The 13,988-nt window shown below is 61.3% G+C and overlaps 1 protein-coding gene across 4 annotated transcripts in view; it reads left to right on the top strand.

The window, feature by feature from the left end:
• Positions 1-3,971: 3,971 nt before the first annotated feature.
• Positions 3,972-13,988, top strand: part of NFIC (nuclear factor I C) — a 45,134-nt gene continuing 35,117 nt past the window's right edge. For 3 of the 4 annotated variants that reach the window (XM_068997354.1, XM_068997353.1, XM_068997350.1), the window contains exon 1: positions 6,474-6,624. In XM_068997354.1, coding sequence (XP_068853455.1) covers positions 6,595-6,624 — 30 coding nt within the window. In that variant the 5' untranslated portion in view covers positions 6,474-6,594. Of the gene's footprint in view, positions 4,299-6,473; positions 6,625-13,988 lie in introns of those variants that run through there. The other variant, XM_068997352.1, reaches the window with a different exon arrangement.

Below are 13,988 nucleotides of genomic sequence, written 5' to 3'. Positions count from 1 at the left end.
GAATAAAGTAAATAAATTCTGGTCAAAACCAGAATATTCTCCTTAAAAGTTATTTTAAAAGCAAAGAAAGGCAGCAACAAAACTATCCCAACATGGATTATTTCCCTTTCTCTCCCTCTTTCCAGAGAGGGACGTGGCTCGGCCGTGCCGTTGCGCCCAGTAGAATGGGACCTTGGAAAAAACCCTGCAAAAATGCTAAAAATGAGCCCAAGAAAAGGGTTAATGAGGCTGGGGGATGTTTCCCCGTGGCGATGGGGGGGCACCCAGCCCTGTGCTGCTCCGCGGGTATCTGCACCCCCTTGGCTGAGCCCAAAAGTTGGCATCGAGGTGTCTTAGCAGCACAAATCAACCATGAAATGCCCTTTAGAAATAAAATCCAGCTTTGAGGGGGGGGCCCCACAATTTTCCACTTGTTCCAAGCACTGGTTTTATAGACGGGGGGTCGTGAGCCCACGAACAGGCCGGGATAAAAACCCAAGGAATGAACAAAGGGCCTGATCCAGCCATTCCCTGGAATCGGGGTAACTCAGCTTCCACCTCCGGGCTTTAATCCTTGCGAAAAACCACTTGGAGAAACAGAGCTGCGCCCCAGATCCGCCCCACACTTCTTGTTTTATTTGAGGCAGCAGGGATGGCCTGCATGGGAAAATTAAATTGGGTTTGGATTCCACCCCCATCCTCAAAACGCCGTTTACAGGCAGCCTGGAAACACAAAAAAAATCAGGATTTTTGTATTTTTAGTCTTTTTTCTGCCTGGGATTTACACTAGGAATTGGGGTTCAGGCTGAGGGGGCTGCAGTGAATAGGGGGGAGTGGGGACGGTTGCTGCAGGGTCTGGTGGCAGCTCTCCGGCCCCATGGGCAGCACAGCCCATGGCACCCCAAATCCTGCAGCAGCCCCGGGGCTGGGTGACCCTCCAGATGAGGAGTCAGGATTTGGGGTGCCCTTTGCTCTGCCTCTGGCCCTGCCAGTGCCAGGGGACAGGTGCCACTCACTGCACTGAAATTACTTCCACCCTCGGCCGGTGCTGTTACGTCTCCTGCAGGATGAGTCCCCGCTGACAGAGGAGAAATGGGATCAGTTTGGGAGGACAGACTGCAGGATGAATTTGGGGGGACACAAGGTGTGGAAACCCACGGGGATGTCTCAAAACCAAGGCCAGCAGCCCTTCAGCCGCAGCTTTGAATCACCCAGGAAATACTTTTAACAGCATTACAAAAATAAATAACTACGGCAGTTGTTTATTTATTATAAATAAATAGAAACAATTATTTCTAATAAATAAAGAACTTCTTTATCATTAAGAAATAAATAACCCCTTCCCCATCACCCTGCACCCCAGGGCCTCGCAGAAGGGAAAATAAAATCCCAGCCCTGCTCTTTCTCTCCCATTTTCCCTCCTCGCCCGCCCTGGCACCGCCAGCCTGGCACGGCCGGGCAATCTCCCACGGACTGAACCCAAATATCCACGTTCCCCCTAAAACCCGCCGGGCCGGGGGAGACGAGGAATCCCTGGAGAAAAATAAAACCCTGGCAGGAGAGAGGGAGCTGCCAGCGGGCACCACGGCGGCCTTGGAAGCGGTTAAAAATTGGCAAATTCTTCCCAGGGTTTATTTTTGCGCCGTATCGCGCTCAGGGCCGGGCAGAAAATGCAAACTGTGCTCTGCGAGTGGAGTTACCGCCGAGTTTACATTCCTCGAGGCTTCTGGAGCTGGGACGAGGCGAGGGAACTGCTCATTTCAGCCTTTTTTTTTTTTTTTTTTCAGCTTTAAAACAGGGAAGTGGCTTTTTTGGGGGGAGCAGATGGTGATTAAAAAAAAAACAAACCTAAAAGGAAAAAGTTCTAGAGGTTTTAAATTTAAAGAATTTTTTATTTTTTTTATAGACAGCTGGAATAAAATTAGATCTCATTTCCATAAGGCCGATGGCCGTACTTGTGTCTGACAAATAACTCAGTAAATATATGCATGTATAGAATATAGATATATACAGGATAATACAATACCCTGCGAACGTACAAATTAACATCCAGTATCTTGGTATGCATGTGGTGGGTTTAGCAGGCAAAGGGGATACGGGGGATGGACAAAATAAACCTCCAGTGTATCCAAAATCCCTGCTAAATTTGAGCTGAGCCCTTGTAAAAATGATCAGGCTCAGAGTACCCCCTAAAAAATATATATATATAAAAAAGAGGGAGAAAATCATGGAATAAAAACTAATGGAATGACTGAGTAGTTTGCTTTAATTTTATTTTTAAAATATATAATAAATTATTTAGCATATTATTTATCACATTGAAATCATTTGAGCTCAAGGCAGACAGAGATTATGTTCCTGTTTGTTCAGGACTACGGAGCGTGCCGAAAAATCCAGGCACATGGTGCACGCTTCGGCCCTCAGCAAACTGAAAAAATATCTAATTTTTCTTGCCTTCCTGTAGAAAAATATGGTTATTTGAAAGGATTAAGAGATTAAAGGATTACTCGATAACAAGGGTTAAAAATCCAGGTCCAGACACAAAAGGGGTCAATAGAAAGGAGGGAATCGCTCTCCCCCCACACACGCCCTTCGCCGGTCCCGGACCAAACCCAGTGCCCGAGTCGCTGCCAACTTTTGAGTGGGACTGGGGAGGGGGCAAAGCCCCCAAACCCCCCAGCCCCGGCCGCAAAGAGGCCTCTGGCTTTAAGAGATGGAGGGGAATCCGGGGGTGTTCCTGGGGAAGGGGTGAAGGAAAGGCTGGGGGAGCAGGGATGGGTGGGGAGCCCTGCAGGGGATGGAGGGGCAGGGATGGAGGATGCTCGAGAGGGCTGGAGTCGGGGGGTGACACAGCCGAGGGGGTGTCTGCCCCCAGGGACAGGGGGGTGGCAAGGAGGGTGACCAGGGCAGGTGTCTACACCCGGGGGTGGGGCTGGCGCGGGGCTGACATGGGGGGGCTTCTGCCTCCGGGAATAGGGGTGGCAGGGGGTGATCACCGGGGTGTCCACGCCTGGGGCATCGGGGTGACCGCCGGGGTGACCGCCAGGGTGTCCGCAGCCAGGGGATTGGGGTGACCAGCGGAGTGTCCATACCGGGGGATCGGGGTGACCGGGGGGTGTCCGCACCGGGGGTGGCGAGGGGCGTCCGTGTGCCGGGGATGGGGGTGAGGGCGAGTGTCCGCGGCGCGGGGCCGGGGCCGTGCGTGCCCAGGGGATGCCCGGGCTGGGGGCTGGCGGCCAGGGCTGCGCGGGGCCGGGGGTGCCCGGGGGATGCCCGGGGCGGGGGCGGGCGGTGGGCCCGGCGCTGCCCGCGGCTCCTCCCCGCGCTGCGGTAGCTCCGCACCGGGGCCGCGCCCCCCCCCCCAGCGCCCCCCCCGCGCCGGGCAGGGCCGGAGGGGCGGCCCCGCAGCCAGCCGGCCCCGGGGGGGCCGCGCCGCAGCCCCCGCCACCTACCCGCACCATCCGGGGGCCGCCGTCGCGCTGCCGGGCGAGCGGGGCCGGAGCCTTCCTCCTCCTCCTCCACCTCCTTCTCTCCCTCCTCCTCCTCCTCCCTCCCCGCCCCCGCACCGGGAGCGTCCCCGCCGCAACGCCGCCGGTGCCCCGGGCGAAGGGAGGAGGCAGAGGAGGAGGAGGAGGAGGCGGGGGCGGCGGCGATGGGGCCGGGGCGCTGCGGGCTGCGAGGAGGAGCCGTGCCCGGCCGGAGTGGGGCTGCGCCGGGGGGGCGCGGGGGGGATGCCCGCGCTGCTCTGCCGTAGGCGCCGCCCGCCCGCCCCGCTCCCGGGCTTTATTTTTATTTTTTTTTAATTTTTTTTTTTTTAATTTTTAGAAAATATTATTTTTGCTTGCCTTCCAAAAATACCCATCGCACCCCCCCCGCCATCCCCCTGCCCCGCCACCCCCGCAGCGCATAAGGCCGGGCCGGGCGCGGGCCCCGCGCTCCCGCCGCCCGTCACCGCCGCCCCGCGCCCCCCGCCCCGCAGCCCGGCCCCCCGCCCGGAGCATGGCCCCCGGCAGCGCGACGGAGCCGGAGCGAGGGTGACCGCCCGCGGGGGACACTGTGCTCTGCCGCTGGCCTCGGAGGACTTTTATTATAATTACCATCATTGTTGTTGTTATTATTATTATTATTATTATTATTATTATTATTATTATTATTAGGTTTTTAATTTTTTAATTCTTTCGCGGGGCAGCGGTTTTTTTCCTCCTCCTTCGGCGCGGTGGAAAACACACGTTTTAGACCAAAATCCCAAACCAGCCCATCCATCCTCTTTGCTTTGCGCTTCGCAGCAACTTGGAGCCCGTTAATTGCACTTGGCGATGGTAGGTCCCATGACACTTTCGTTTTCTCTTCTACTTCCCCCCTCTCCCCTTCACCCCCCCCTCCCCGTGTGCGTGTGTTTGCGGGTGCCCCCACGAGCAAAAGTTGCTGCCGGGGAGGGGGCGGCGGGGCCAGTTTAATACGGTGTCAGGGCGGGGGGGCGCGGGGCGGCGGGGGCGGGCGGGGGGAAGCTGCCGCCGTCTCTCCTCCCCCTGCCCACCCGCCCCGCGGTACCGGGGGGCGGAGGCGGCGGCGGGAGCCGCCCGGCGGGGAGGTCGCGGCGCGGTGCGGGGGGAGCCTCTGCAGCCCGCGGAGGGCTGGATGGAGCTGAAAATGGCCGCTAAAAAAGGGGCGGAGAGGCCGCCAGCCGCACCGACTTGAACTTGGAAGTGACGCCCGGGAGGGTCGCGCTCAAGTCCGCGCTGCGCGGGGCCGCCCTGCCCGTACCGGGGAGGGAGGGGGGGAATCACCGTCCTCGATGTGAGAATAAAAACATTTCCCCCGGCCCCGCTGTGCGGGGCTTCTCCCGCTTCTCCTCCTGCCAGGCCACGGCGGTAGCGCGGCGGCGCGGCCCGAGCCGCCCCGGAGGATGCGAGATGCGGGGAGCGGGCCCGCCCGGCCAAGTTTGCGCGGAGCCGCCGCATCCCGCGGGGACGGGGATGTCCCTGCGGGGGGGAGTGTGCGGGGTGAACCCCAACCCCCGGCGGGGATTGGCCGCGGGGGCCGGCAGAAGTTGAGAGTGAAAATCAGTTGTGCGGGGAGAGGCGCTGCGGGGGCTCGTCCCCACCGAAGGGGGAAAAGAAAAAAAAAAAAAGGCCAAAAAGAGCGGTTTTCTTCTTTTTGGGGGGCAGAGAGGCAGCGCTGGAGCCGCGGCCCCGCGCCGGGAGCGGCCGCGCTGCGGGCCAGGTCCCTGAAGGGAGCGGCGACCCCCGGTGCAGGAGGGGAGCGGGGCGCGGCCCCCCCGGCCTGGGAGGTGCCCGGGGATCCCCTTTGTGTTCCGCCCGTGGCGCTCCCCGCGCGCTCTCTAATTAGCGTCATTAGCGCCCGCGATCGGCCGGGGCCGGGGGGGTGCGGAGTGAGAACTTGCGGTTTGGAGTTTGCCGGGCGCAGGCTCCGCATTTTTAATCTCCTGCTCTCTTTGTGCGGGGGGGGTTGCGGGGCTCCCCGGAGCCACTGGGGGGGGAGGGGGGCGCGGGGCTGCCCGTGGCGATTTCCCCCCGCCCCGTGGCACCGCGATGCTGCCGGTCGTTAAATAACGCGGGGGGGGGCGGAGGAAGGAGCGTCTCCGCGGGATGAGCGCGGTGCGGCGGGGGCAGCGCGGGGCCGGCGGGGCGGCCCCCCCGCGCCGGGGCTGGGTGCGGGGGGTAACACCACTGCCCCCCCCCCCCCCCGCGCCGGGGCCGCTGCCCAGAAGTTGCACATGAATCTGCAGGGTTTTTTCTCTCCCATCTCTGGATTGGCTCCGTTGAGTTAAAAAAAAATAAAAAATAAAAAATAAAACCCCCAAAACACGCAAAGCCGGGCGCGCTCGGCGCTGGCCGCGCCGGGGCGAGGGGGGATTCGCTGTCCCACGGGGGGCCCCGTCCCTCCCCCGCCCCCCCCCGCCCCGCAGCGCCTCGGCCCTGCGAGCCAAAGGGGGTTCCTACATCTTTAAATGGGATGTAATATTTTGGGATGGGCTTTTTTCATAACGTCACTTCATTCCTCGCTCCTTTTTTTTTTTCCGTCTTTTTTTTTTTTTTTTTTTTTTCATTTTCTCATTCTTTCTTTCCTCTCTCTCTCCGCTGCCCGGGTCTCGGATGGAGCCGCTTCCCTTCTAACTTCCCCGCCGCCCGTGCCTGCAGGCTGGGTGCGGACCCCCGACCCCCCCCGGGGCGAGGATGACCCTTCTGCCTCTTTAAACCGCCCCCCCCAAAACCCCCAGACAAACAACAACAACAACAAAAAAGAGCTTTATTTTCCAAGGGGGGGGGGAAATTTCGCTTTATATTTTTAATTTTTTTTTTTTTTTTAGGGTTGGTTTGTTTTGGTTTGGTTTTTTGGTTTGGTTTTTTTTGGTTTTTTTTTAGTTTTTTGGCGGGGGGGTGGAAGTTGGAATCTTTTTATTTCCTCCTCGGCCCCCCCTCCCGCGGGGCCGCCCCCCCGTGCCCGGCTGCCCCCCCCCCGGCCCCGCAGAGCCGCTCCGGAGGAGAGAGAGAGAAAAAACGCCCGGACTGCTCCAGCCTCCGAAATGACTCAGTAACTTTTACGCCTCGAGTCTCAGCCCTGCAATTAGGCACTTTCCCAGCACGGCTCGGGATGTATTCGTCTCCTCTCTGCCTGACCCAGGTAACCGGGACCCCCCCGCGTCCCCCCCCAATTTGCTCCTTTCTCCGCAACAGACTTTAACAGTTGCAATACAAAAAAAAAAAAAGAAAAAAACAAGAAAGCCCAAGAAAAAGCAACACCCCCCTCCCTAAAAATAATCATAACAGAGAAAGGCGGGTTGGGGCCGTGCAGGGCTGCTCAGAGGAGCCGCGTTCCCCTCTTGTCCCCCTCCTTCGCCTTTTGCAGGGTTTTTTTATGGTGTTTCTGGTGCTTTTTGGGTTTTTTCAGCCTTCACTTTCACTTGGGGCGTGGGGGGGTTGGAAGATTGCGTTGTGGTTTGGGTTTTATTTTTTGTTCGCTGCGCCCAGAGGTGGGTGGTGCGGGGAAGCCGCCGGCTTTGGGGGTGAGGGGGGACACCGTGGGGTGCAGGGGGTCCTCGGTGGGTTCGGGGAGCCGGGGGGGGGGGCTCGGCGCTGCAGGCTCGGGCTCGGCCGTGCTGCCTCTTGCGTAGCGTGAAACTTTTCCTTCCCCCCCCAGCCCAGCTGCACATGGTGGGGTGCAAGGGGTGGGGGGGGCACAGGCTTTTTGTTCAAAATTCTCCAACTTTGGGACAATGTGCACCCGGCCGTGCCACGCCGCGCTGGCGGGCGAGAGGGCAGGGGGGGTCGTGCGCGGCAGGATGTGGGGGGCACCCTCTCGGTATCCGAGGCGAGGGGCGATGCCAGTCCCCACCGAGGTGTCGGGGTGGCGAGGGTGAGCCCCGAGCCGCGCAGGGGGACGCTGGTGTCACCCCAGGCCGCGCCACCATGGTCCGGCGGCACGCGGCAGGGTGGCCGTGGCAGGGCCCATGGTGCAGGCAAGCGAGGCGTCCCCGAAATCTCCCCCCAACAGCCGGTATGGCCACAGGGGGGAGATTCAGGAACCCCCCCTTGCCCACAGCACGACCACTGCGGCTCTGCCTTTGCATTGTGCTTATTGATCGCTGATATTTATTTAATTATTGAGCAGGCAGCTTTCCCCGCCTTGTAACCTCTTCCCTGCTGGCAGCCACTGCCCGCTCCGGGCCTGGCCTCGTGCTGCACCCCACGAGGGCTCTGCTGTGGGCAGGGGGTGCTGCTGCAGGACCCCCCTGCCCGTGCCAGATTCCCTCCTGCCAGATGCCCTCCCTCGGGCCGGAGCTGCGGGCTGGGTCTGGCTCCACCTCGGGGGCTTGGGCTCCGCTGCCCGTGGGGGTCCGTGGGGGTCCCCTCGTGGCACTGTGAAGTGAGGGGGCAGTGCGGGGTCCAGCCCCAGCTCTGCCCGGGCGCAGCGTGAGGCTGGTGAGGGGACGGGCAGGGGCAGGGTGGGCAGCACCAGGGCTGCTCAGATGACCCTGAGGTGGTGCTCCCTGTCGTGTGGTTGACTTGGCAAGGGTCACACCTCAATCTGGCTTATTTTCTTCTCTGTCTTTCTTTCTTTTTCTCTTTTTTTTTTTTTTTTTTTTTTTTTTGTTCTTCTATGTTTTCCTTCTCTCTTTCTATTTTTTATTTGCATTTTTTCTTTTTTCTCTTCTTATTTTTCTTTTTCATTTTTTTCCCTTCCTTTTTTCTTTTTTTCTTTCTTGCTCTTTTCTTCCTTGCTCTTTTCTTTTTTCCTTTTTTCTTTTTTCTTTTTTTTTTTTTCTTTTTTTCGTTCCTTTTTTTCCCTTTCCTTGCCATCCCGCCTTCCCCACCCTGACTCCATCCCTCCCAGGGGTCCCACCACCTCCCAACCCTCCCAGTCTCCAGCTGGTGCTGGGTTGGCAGCGCCTGTTGTTGCCAGCTCACAGTGCTGGTGTGATGTGGGAAGCCGTGCGGTCGCTGGCCGGGCCGGGGCTGGCAGGAGCCCTTCTCTTCACAAACCCGTGCTGTTCCCAGCACTCCTCCTGGCCGACGGAGGGGAGCTGGTTTTTCCTCCACGGATCCTCTGCCCCACTGCCTGGGCTCGGGGAAGGCTCTGGTGTCCTCCCCCTCACCCTGACACGGCCTCAGCTCCGATCCAGCCCGGCTCGGATGGGACCAGCCGTCGTCCCCCGCCGCCAGCCCAGCCATTCCCGCTCCCGTTCCCATCCCACCCGCGCGGCGGGCAGGCTCGCCCGGGCTCGGGAGCTGCGGATGGTGATGTGGATACATTGGAACGTGCGCGGGAGCCGCCCTGCCTCGGCCTTTGCGCATCTCCCCACCACCACCGCTGCCAGCCCCTGGAGCCCGGCACGGCCGCTGGGACCCCGGCGACCCCTGAGGCGGGCGCCCTTCCCAGCCGGAACAGGCCCGAGCTGGAGAGCCCGGCGGCACCAAAATAGCCCTGGCAAAGGCATCGCCCGTGACACGCTCCTGGCCACGGCCTCGGCCGTGTCTCCCGTCAGGCAAGAGGGTGGCTTTGTGCCCTCCCCAGCTCTGTGTCCCTGCTTGGGGACTTCCTCCCGCTCCCGCAGCTCACCTCTGTCCCCCTCAGGGACAGGCCGGGAAGTCAAGAGGGAGCTGCCTAGATTAGCAGGGAAGCGGCACCGGAACCGCCGCCACGCACGAGGCCTCACCCTGCCCACGGGGAAGCGGGACGGGGGAGGGGGCAGTGTCCGGCTGCCCGGGCTCCAAAATAACCCTGGAGCTGAGCACCTGCCAGGGACCTGCACGTGTGTCCCCTGGGAGCTGCTGCCGAGAGCCGAAGGGATTTCCAAAGCCGTAAGGGTTATCCTTGGCTCCTGGATCTGGATCTGCAGTGGGGGGAGATTTGGGATACATCTGGTGGGGGAATATTGCAAGTTTTGTGACTTGTGATGCTCCTACACCTCTGGCTCGTGCCTGGCACCTGGCAGTACGCCCAGCACACCCTCAGCTCCCCACCCTGGTACCCGCAGGATGGGAATGAGGTGAGATGGGCACCAGCCTCCAAGGCAGCTGTAATGTTGGAAGCCGGGCATCCCGCCAGGGTCTGGTCAGAGACCCTCTTCCCTCTCCCAGGCTCCATACTAGGGGTGCAGAGCTGATTTTGGGATGGCAGAGGCAATGCACCCGCGCTGCCTGACCGAGAGCCGGCGGCCGGGCACGGACCCCCGCGTGTGCCATTGTCAGTGGCTCAGGATCCGAGGGGCGTCGGGGAGCGCCTGGCTAAGCTGGCCTGGCACAAACCTCGGTACCAGCGAACGGGCACAGCTCAGGGCCTGGGGATGGAGCTGGGCTGCCAGAGGCATTGCAGCCACGTGGCACGGTCACAGCCACATCTCCAGGCATCCGAGGGGATCCCACCTCTCTCCAGCCACAACCGGGCTCCAGACATCACTCGGCTGCCACCACTGCTCCAGGCACGTGGCTGGAGCGGGGAGCTGCCTGCTGGGCACATCTCATGGGGCATCCTTTGGCAAGCCCCCTTCCCAAAAAGCGCCGGGATTTTTCAGCACCGGTGCTCGCCCCCTCCACCAGTAGCTCTGGCGAACTGGTTTCCAGCCGGGAGCTCAGATCGTCTGCCAAAGGATGGGAGCAGCAAGCCGGGCATGGCGGGGGAAGAGAGGGAAGGTTGCAACACACTTTCAATTCTCCCATCTGCTGAGTATTGTTTGGGAAAAACAATGAGGCTGTTCTTTAAATGCAACCTTCGGGAGATCCTCGCTTTCCCCGCGGCGCCCGCCGCGCTGTGCCCGCCTGCCCTGGCGAGCCCTGCCCCGCTGCTTGCACCCGCTGCTCCTGCCTGATCCCATCTTAAATCCTCGCCCGGGAAACAACAGATCCTGTTTTCAGTGAGGTTTCTGCAGCTGGATCGGAGGGCCGGAATGGGCATGCGGGGAGGCGGATGGGATAAAGCCAGCTGCACGAGGGGCTGCTGGCCGGCGCTCACGCTGTGCCGCTCTCCCCCTCATCACCTTGAACTTGTCTGGGGCCTCGTGCAGTAAATCAGCCGCCCCTTTCCGAGGTACCTGCCGATTCCTCCCCTCCCTGGGCAGCTTTGCCCTGCCCACGGTTCCCTCCCTGACCGTGGTTCAGGTCCCTCGTGCCCGCAGTTCCCTCCGTGCCAGGGCAGGGAGTGATCCCACCGCGTGGCCAGCGCTGCGGGTGTGCGCACGCCTTTGCAGACTGCTGAACAAAGCCCAGCTGCCAGAGCCCAGAGCACTGCCCGGAGCTCTTGGAGCAGTTGGGAATAGCTCCCTTTGGCGCTTTTCTATTCCCCTGAGCCTGGGAGGGCTGGGGATGGATGCTGGGAGCCATAGCCTGATCCTGTTTTGACCCGGCGGTTTTCCCCCGTTGCAGGGGTGGCTGTGGCCAGGGCAGTGCTGGCATGGCAAGGCTCGCTGGGCAGAGGAACCATGGCAAGGGCCAGCCCAGCCAGCCACGCTGCCCTTATCAAGGCACAGCAAAGAGCAAGAAAGGCGGCTCCCCAAGGAGCCCTGGGCAGCCCTGGAATGGGGAGCTCAAGAGCCCAGGGGAGAACTGCCACGGTGGCACCAAGGGATCTGTCCCGACGCAGGGCTGTGCATGGCGGGGAGACCCCGAATAGGGATTTGGGACTCACAGGGAAAGGGAAGGACAGTGTCTCCCACCTTTGGAGGTGGTGGAGGCAGGTCCCTGCAAGGCAGGGCTCCGGAACAGCCCTGGAACAAGGACAGCTTGCCCTGTCTGCTCACCAGCCTTCCTTGCCCGATGCTGCCTGTGCCAGCCATCCCTGTGCCTGGCCCCTGGACACTTCCCTGCAGCCCAAGGGGTGCCCATTGTCCCCCCATCACTGCCATTGTGCCTGCACCTGTTCTAGCCACAAGCCAAGCCCTTGGTGGCAGGACGGGGATGGTGACAGTGATGGGGAGCATCCCCAGAGTCCCTCACTGGAGGGGAAGAAGGAGAGTTGTGGGGGAGGCAAAATCCCTCCCTGTGAGGCTGGCACGCTGCCTGCCACCCCCGGCCGTGCTGTGGCTCCTCTGCGCAGGGATGGCAGTGCCAGCACTGAGCATCTCTGAGGGGGATGGCTGCCCCTGGGAGGGGGCTGGGGGGGCTCCTGTCCCCATCAGTCCTTGCACCCAAGCTGGGAAGTGCACGCAGGGCCCTGGGGTGGCAGGGATGTGCTCCTTAGGGACCCATGGGGAGAGGATTTCTCCCACAGCACCTTGGGGTGTGCCGGGCAGGTCGAGGCAGGGTGGCGAAGGCGATGGGAGCAGCCAGGGCATCAGTGGGTGCTGAGCCCTGCCAGGATCATGTGGCATCACTGATGACGTCCCCACAGCATGGCTGAGGGCTGCCGGTGGGGCTGAGTCTGAGCGGGGCAAAGCTTCATGGTGGGCCAGGAGTGCCCAGTGCCAAATCCTCGTGGATTTTCGGTACCAAAGTTCTTTTGGATGCACCAAATTGGTGCAGACAAAAGTCTGAGCTCAGCTTCCCTCCCTGCCCTGGCAGCCAGACACCCTGAGATCTCACCCTCGAGGAGGGTATGCAGACCCCTGGGACGTGCCAGCTGCAGGGAGGGGATGCACAGGGTACCCCCGGGCATCCCAGGGCCTGGCTCGCACCCGGGCGGGCGGCTGGGCTCGCCATCCGTCACGTCGGCCCTGGGCAGGCATCCCCCGCGGCCGGGCGCTCTGTGCCAGCTTGGCCAGGACCCAACGCCCTGCACCGGCCGCCAAGACCCGGCGCTTCCCAAGTCCTGGAGAGGAGCTGGGAAAGGATCCCGTGGCTCAGGTGCGGCAGCGCTCACACGCTGGGGGACCTGGGGCCAGCCACTGCCAAGGATTGATTTCTTGGTTAACTCACCACTGCTCTAAAAGCGCATTAATCCTCCTTCCCCGGCCAGCAGCCAGTGCTGAGCAGCTTTTGGGCGAAATCCCCAGGTCTGGGCTTCAGGCTGCCTGCCGTGGACGTTGCCCTCCCCACCACCGCCACCGCTCCAGCAGCACTGCCTGGCACGGGAACACTGGGATCTGGCCCTCCTGCTGACCCCTCTTCCCTGGGAGCTTATTCAAGTCCATAGCCAGGTGGATTTTTTTTTTTTTAAACCGGTGGTTTTATCTTGCTTTTTAAGAAGGCTTTCACTCTCCTTGCAAAGGGCCCCTGCATTCCCTTCACGGGGAAACGGTATTTGACCGGCTGTTGTCCAAAAAAAACCCCCAACATGTTTCTGATCACGAAAAACCAAGAAATATTTTTGCTTTCAAAGGAAAAAAAAAAAAAAAGCCCATGAGGGAGAAATGTTGATTTTCCACCCAGACATTTCCCCTTTCCCCAAACCAGCCCTGAAAAAGAGAGGCCCCACTGCTCCCTCCTCGCCCTAGGATTCCATCCTGGGCGTACAGACCCACCAGGGGCACGGTGGATGTCACCCAGGGCTCATCTGGGTGCTGGCGGCTGGTGGCAACACCAAGTGTGTGCCCCCCTCTCTGCTCAGACCCCCTTTTCCAGCTGCTCCCACATTGCACAGGCACGTGGGGCTGCGGGGAGGACAGCGAGCGCCGGTGACCTGCTGGCTGTCCCCAGGGAGCCACCCATCACTGTGTGCTGCAGAGCCGCCGCCGCCAGCCCGCCTCGCCCCGCTGCCACAGGCGACGAGGCCGCTTGGTCCCACGGTTGCCTGGCGGGAGCTGTGATGTGTCGGATCCTGCACCCCCTCCCACCGGCCCTGGCTGCTGCCCAGCGATTTGGGAAAGCGAGACGGCGCGGGCTGAAATGTGACCCCCGCCACGCTGCGCCGCAAAATCTCCTTTAGTAACCTGTGCGCCAGGACAGCGAGCGCGCGGCGTGAATACCAATGAGGGGAAAAGTGCCGAGTAAAGGGTTTTTGATGGAAATGGCATCGCATGAGAAAGAGAGCGGGAGCGAGAGGGCGAGTGCGCGCCCGGAGCCTGCGCCGCGCACGGGCACGGTGGGGCACACACGTGTGCGCACCTGTGGCCCGCGAGGCTGGAGGCTGAGCGTGGCAGGGTGCCAGGGTCGTGCCACCCCGGCGAGAACGGGGGCGATGGGAATGGGGGTGATGAGCCGAGGGGGCTGCGAAGCAGCAGTTGAGGGGACGCGTGGCAAGGGGTTGCCACGGGCAGCGTGTCCGCAGGGGCCGGGGCACTTCCGTGGCACAGCGTGGCCCTGGCCAAGGGGGAACGGCTCCCGTCCCCCGGCGCAGTGCGCTGCTGATCAAAGGCGCAGGCGGGGAGGGAGCGGGCCTGTGTGAGCAGCGCCCTGGCCGCGCGCCACCCCACCTTCCCGCTCCGCTCCCCCGGGAGTTTGTTAAACAAATTTCTCTAATTGCACAAGCCAAGGAGTTTGTTGGAGAAAAAAGCCGGGGAAATTCCCCTCCTCTGGGCCACCCCTTCCCCGCTTCCCCCGGGGCAGCCGGCGCAGAGTGAGCAGGTCCTCCCCACGACCCCCGGCTCTGCGGGAGGCTGTGACCCCGACGCCTGC

Source organism: Aphelocoma coerulescens, chromosome 28 (genome assembly GCF_041296385.1).
Source record: "Aphelocoma coerulescens isolate FSJ_1873_10779 chromosome 28, UR_Acoe_1.0, whole genome shotgun sequence".
In the NCBI taxonomy this organism is placed as follows: domain Eukaryota; kingdom Metazoa; phylum Chordata; class Aves; order Passeriformes; family Corvidae; genus Aphelocoma; species Aphelocoma coerulescens.
The sequence above is the reverse complement of the archived record's forward strand: the minus strand, read 5'-3'. Positions and strand labels throughout refer to the sequence as shown.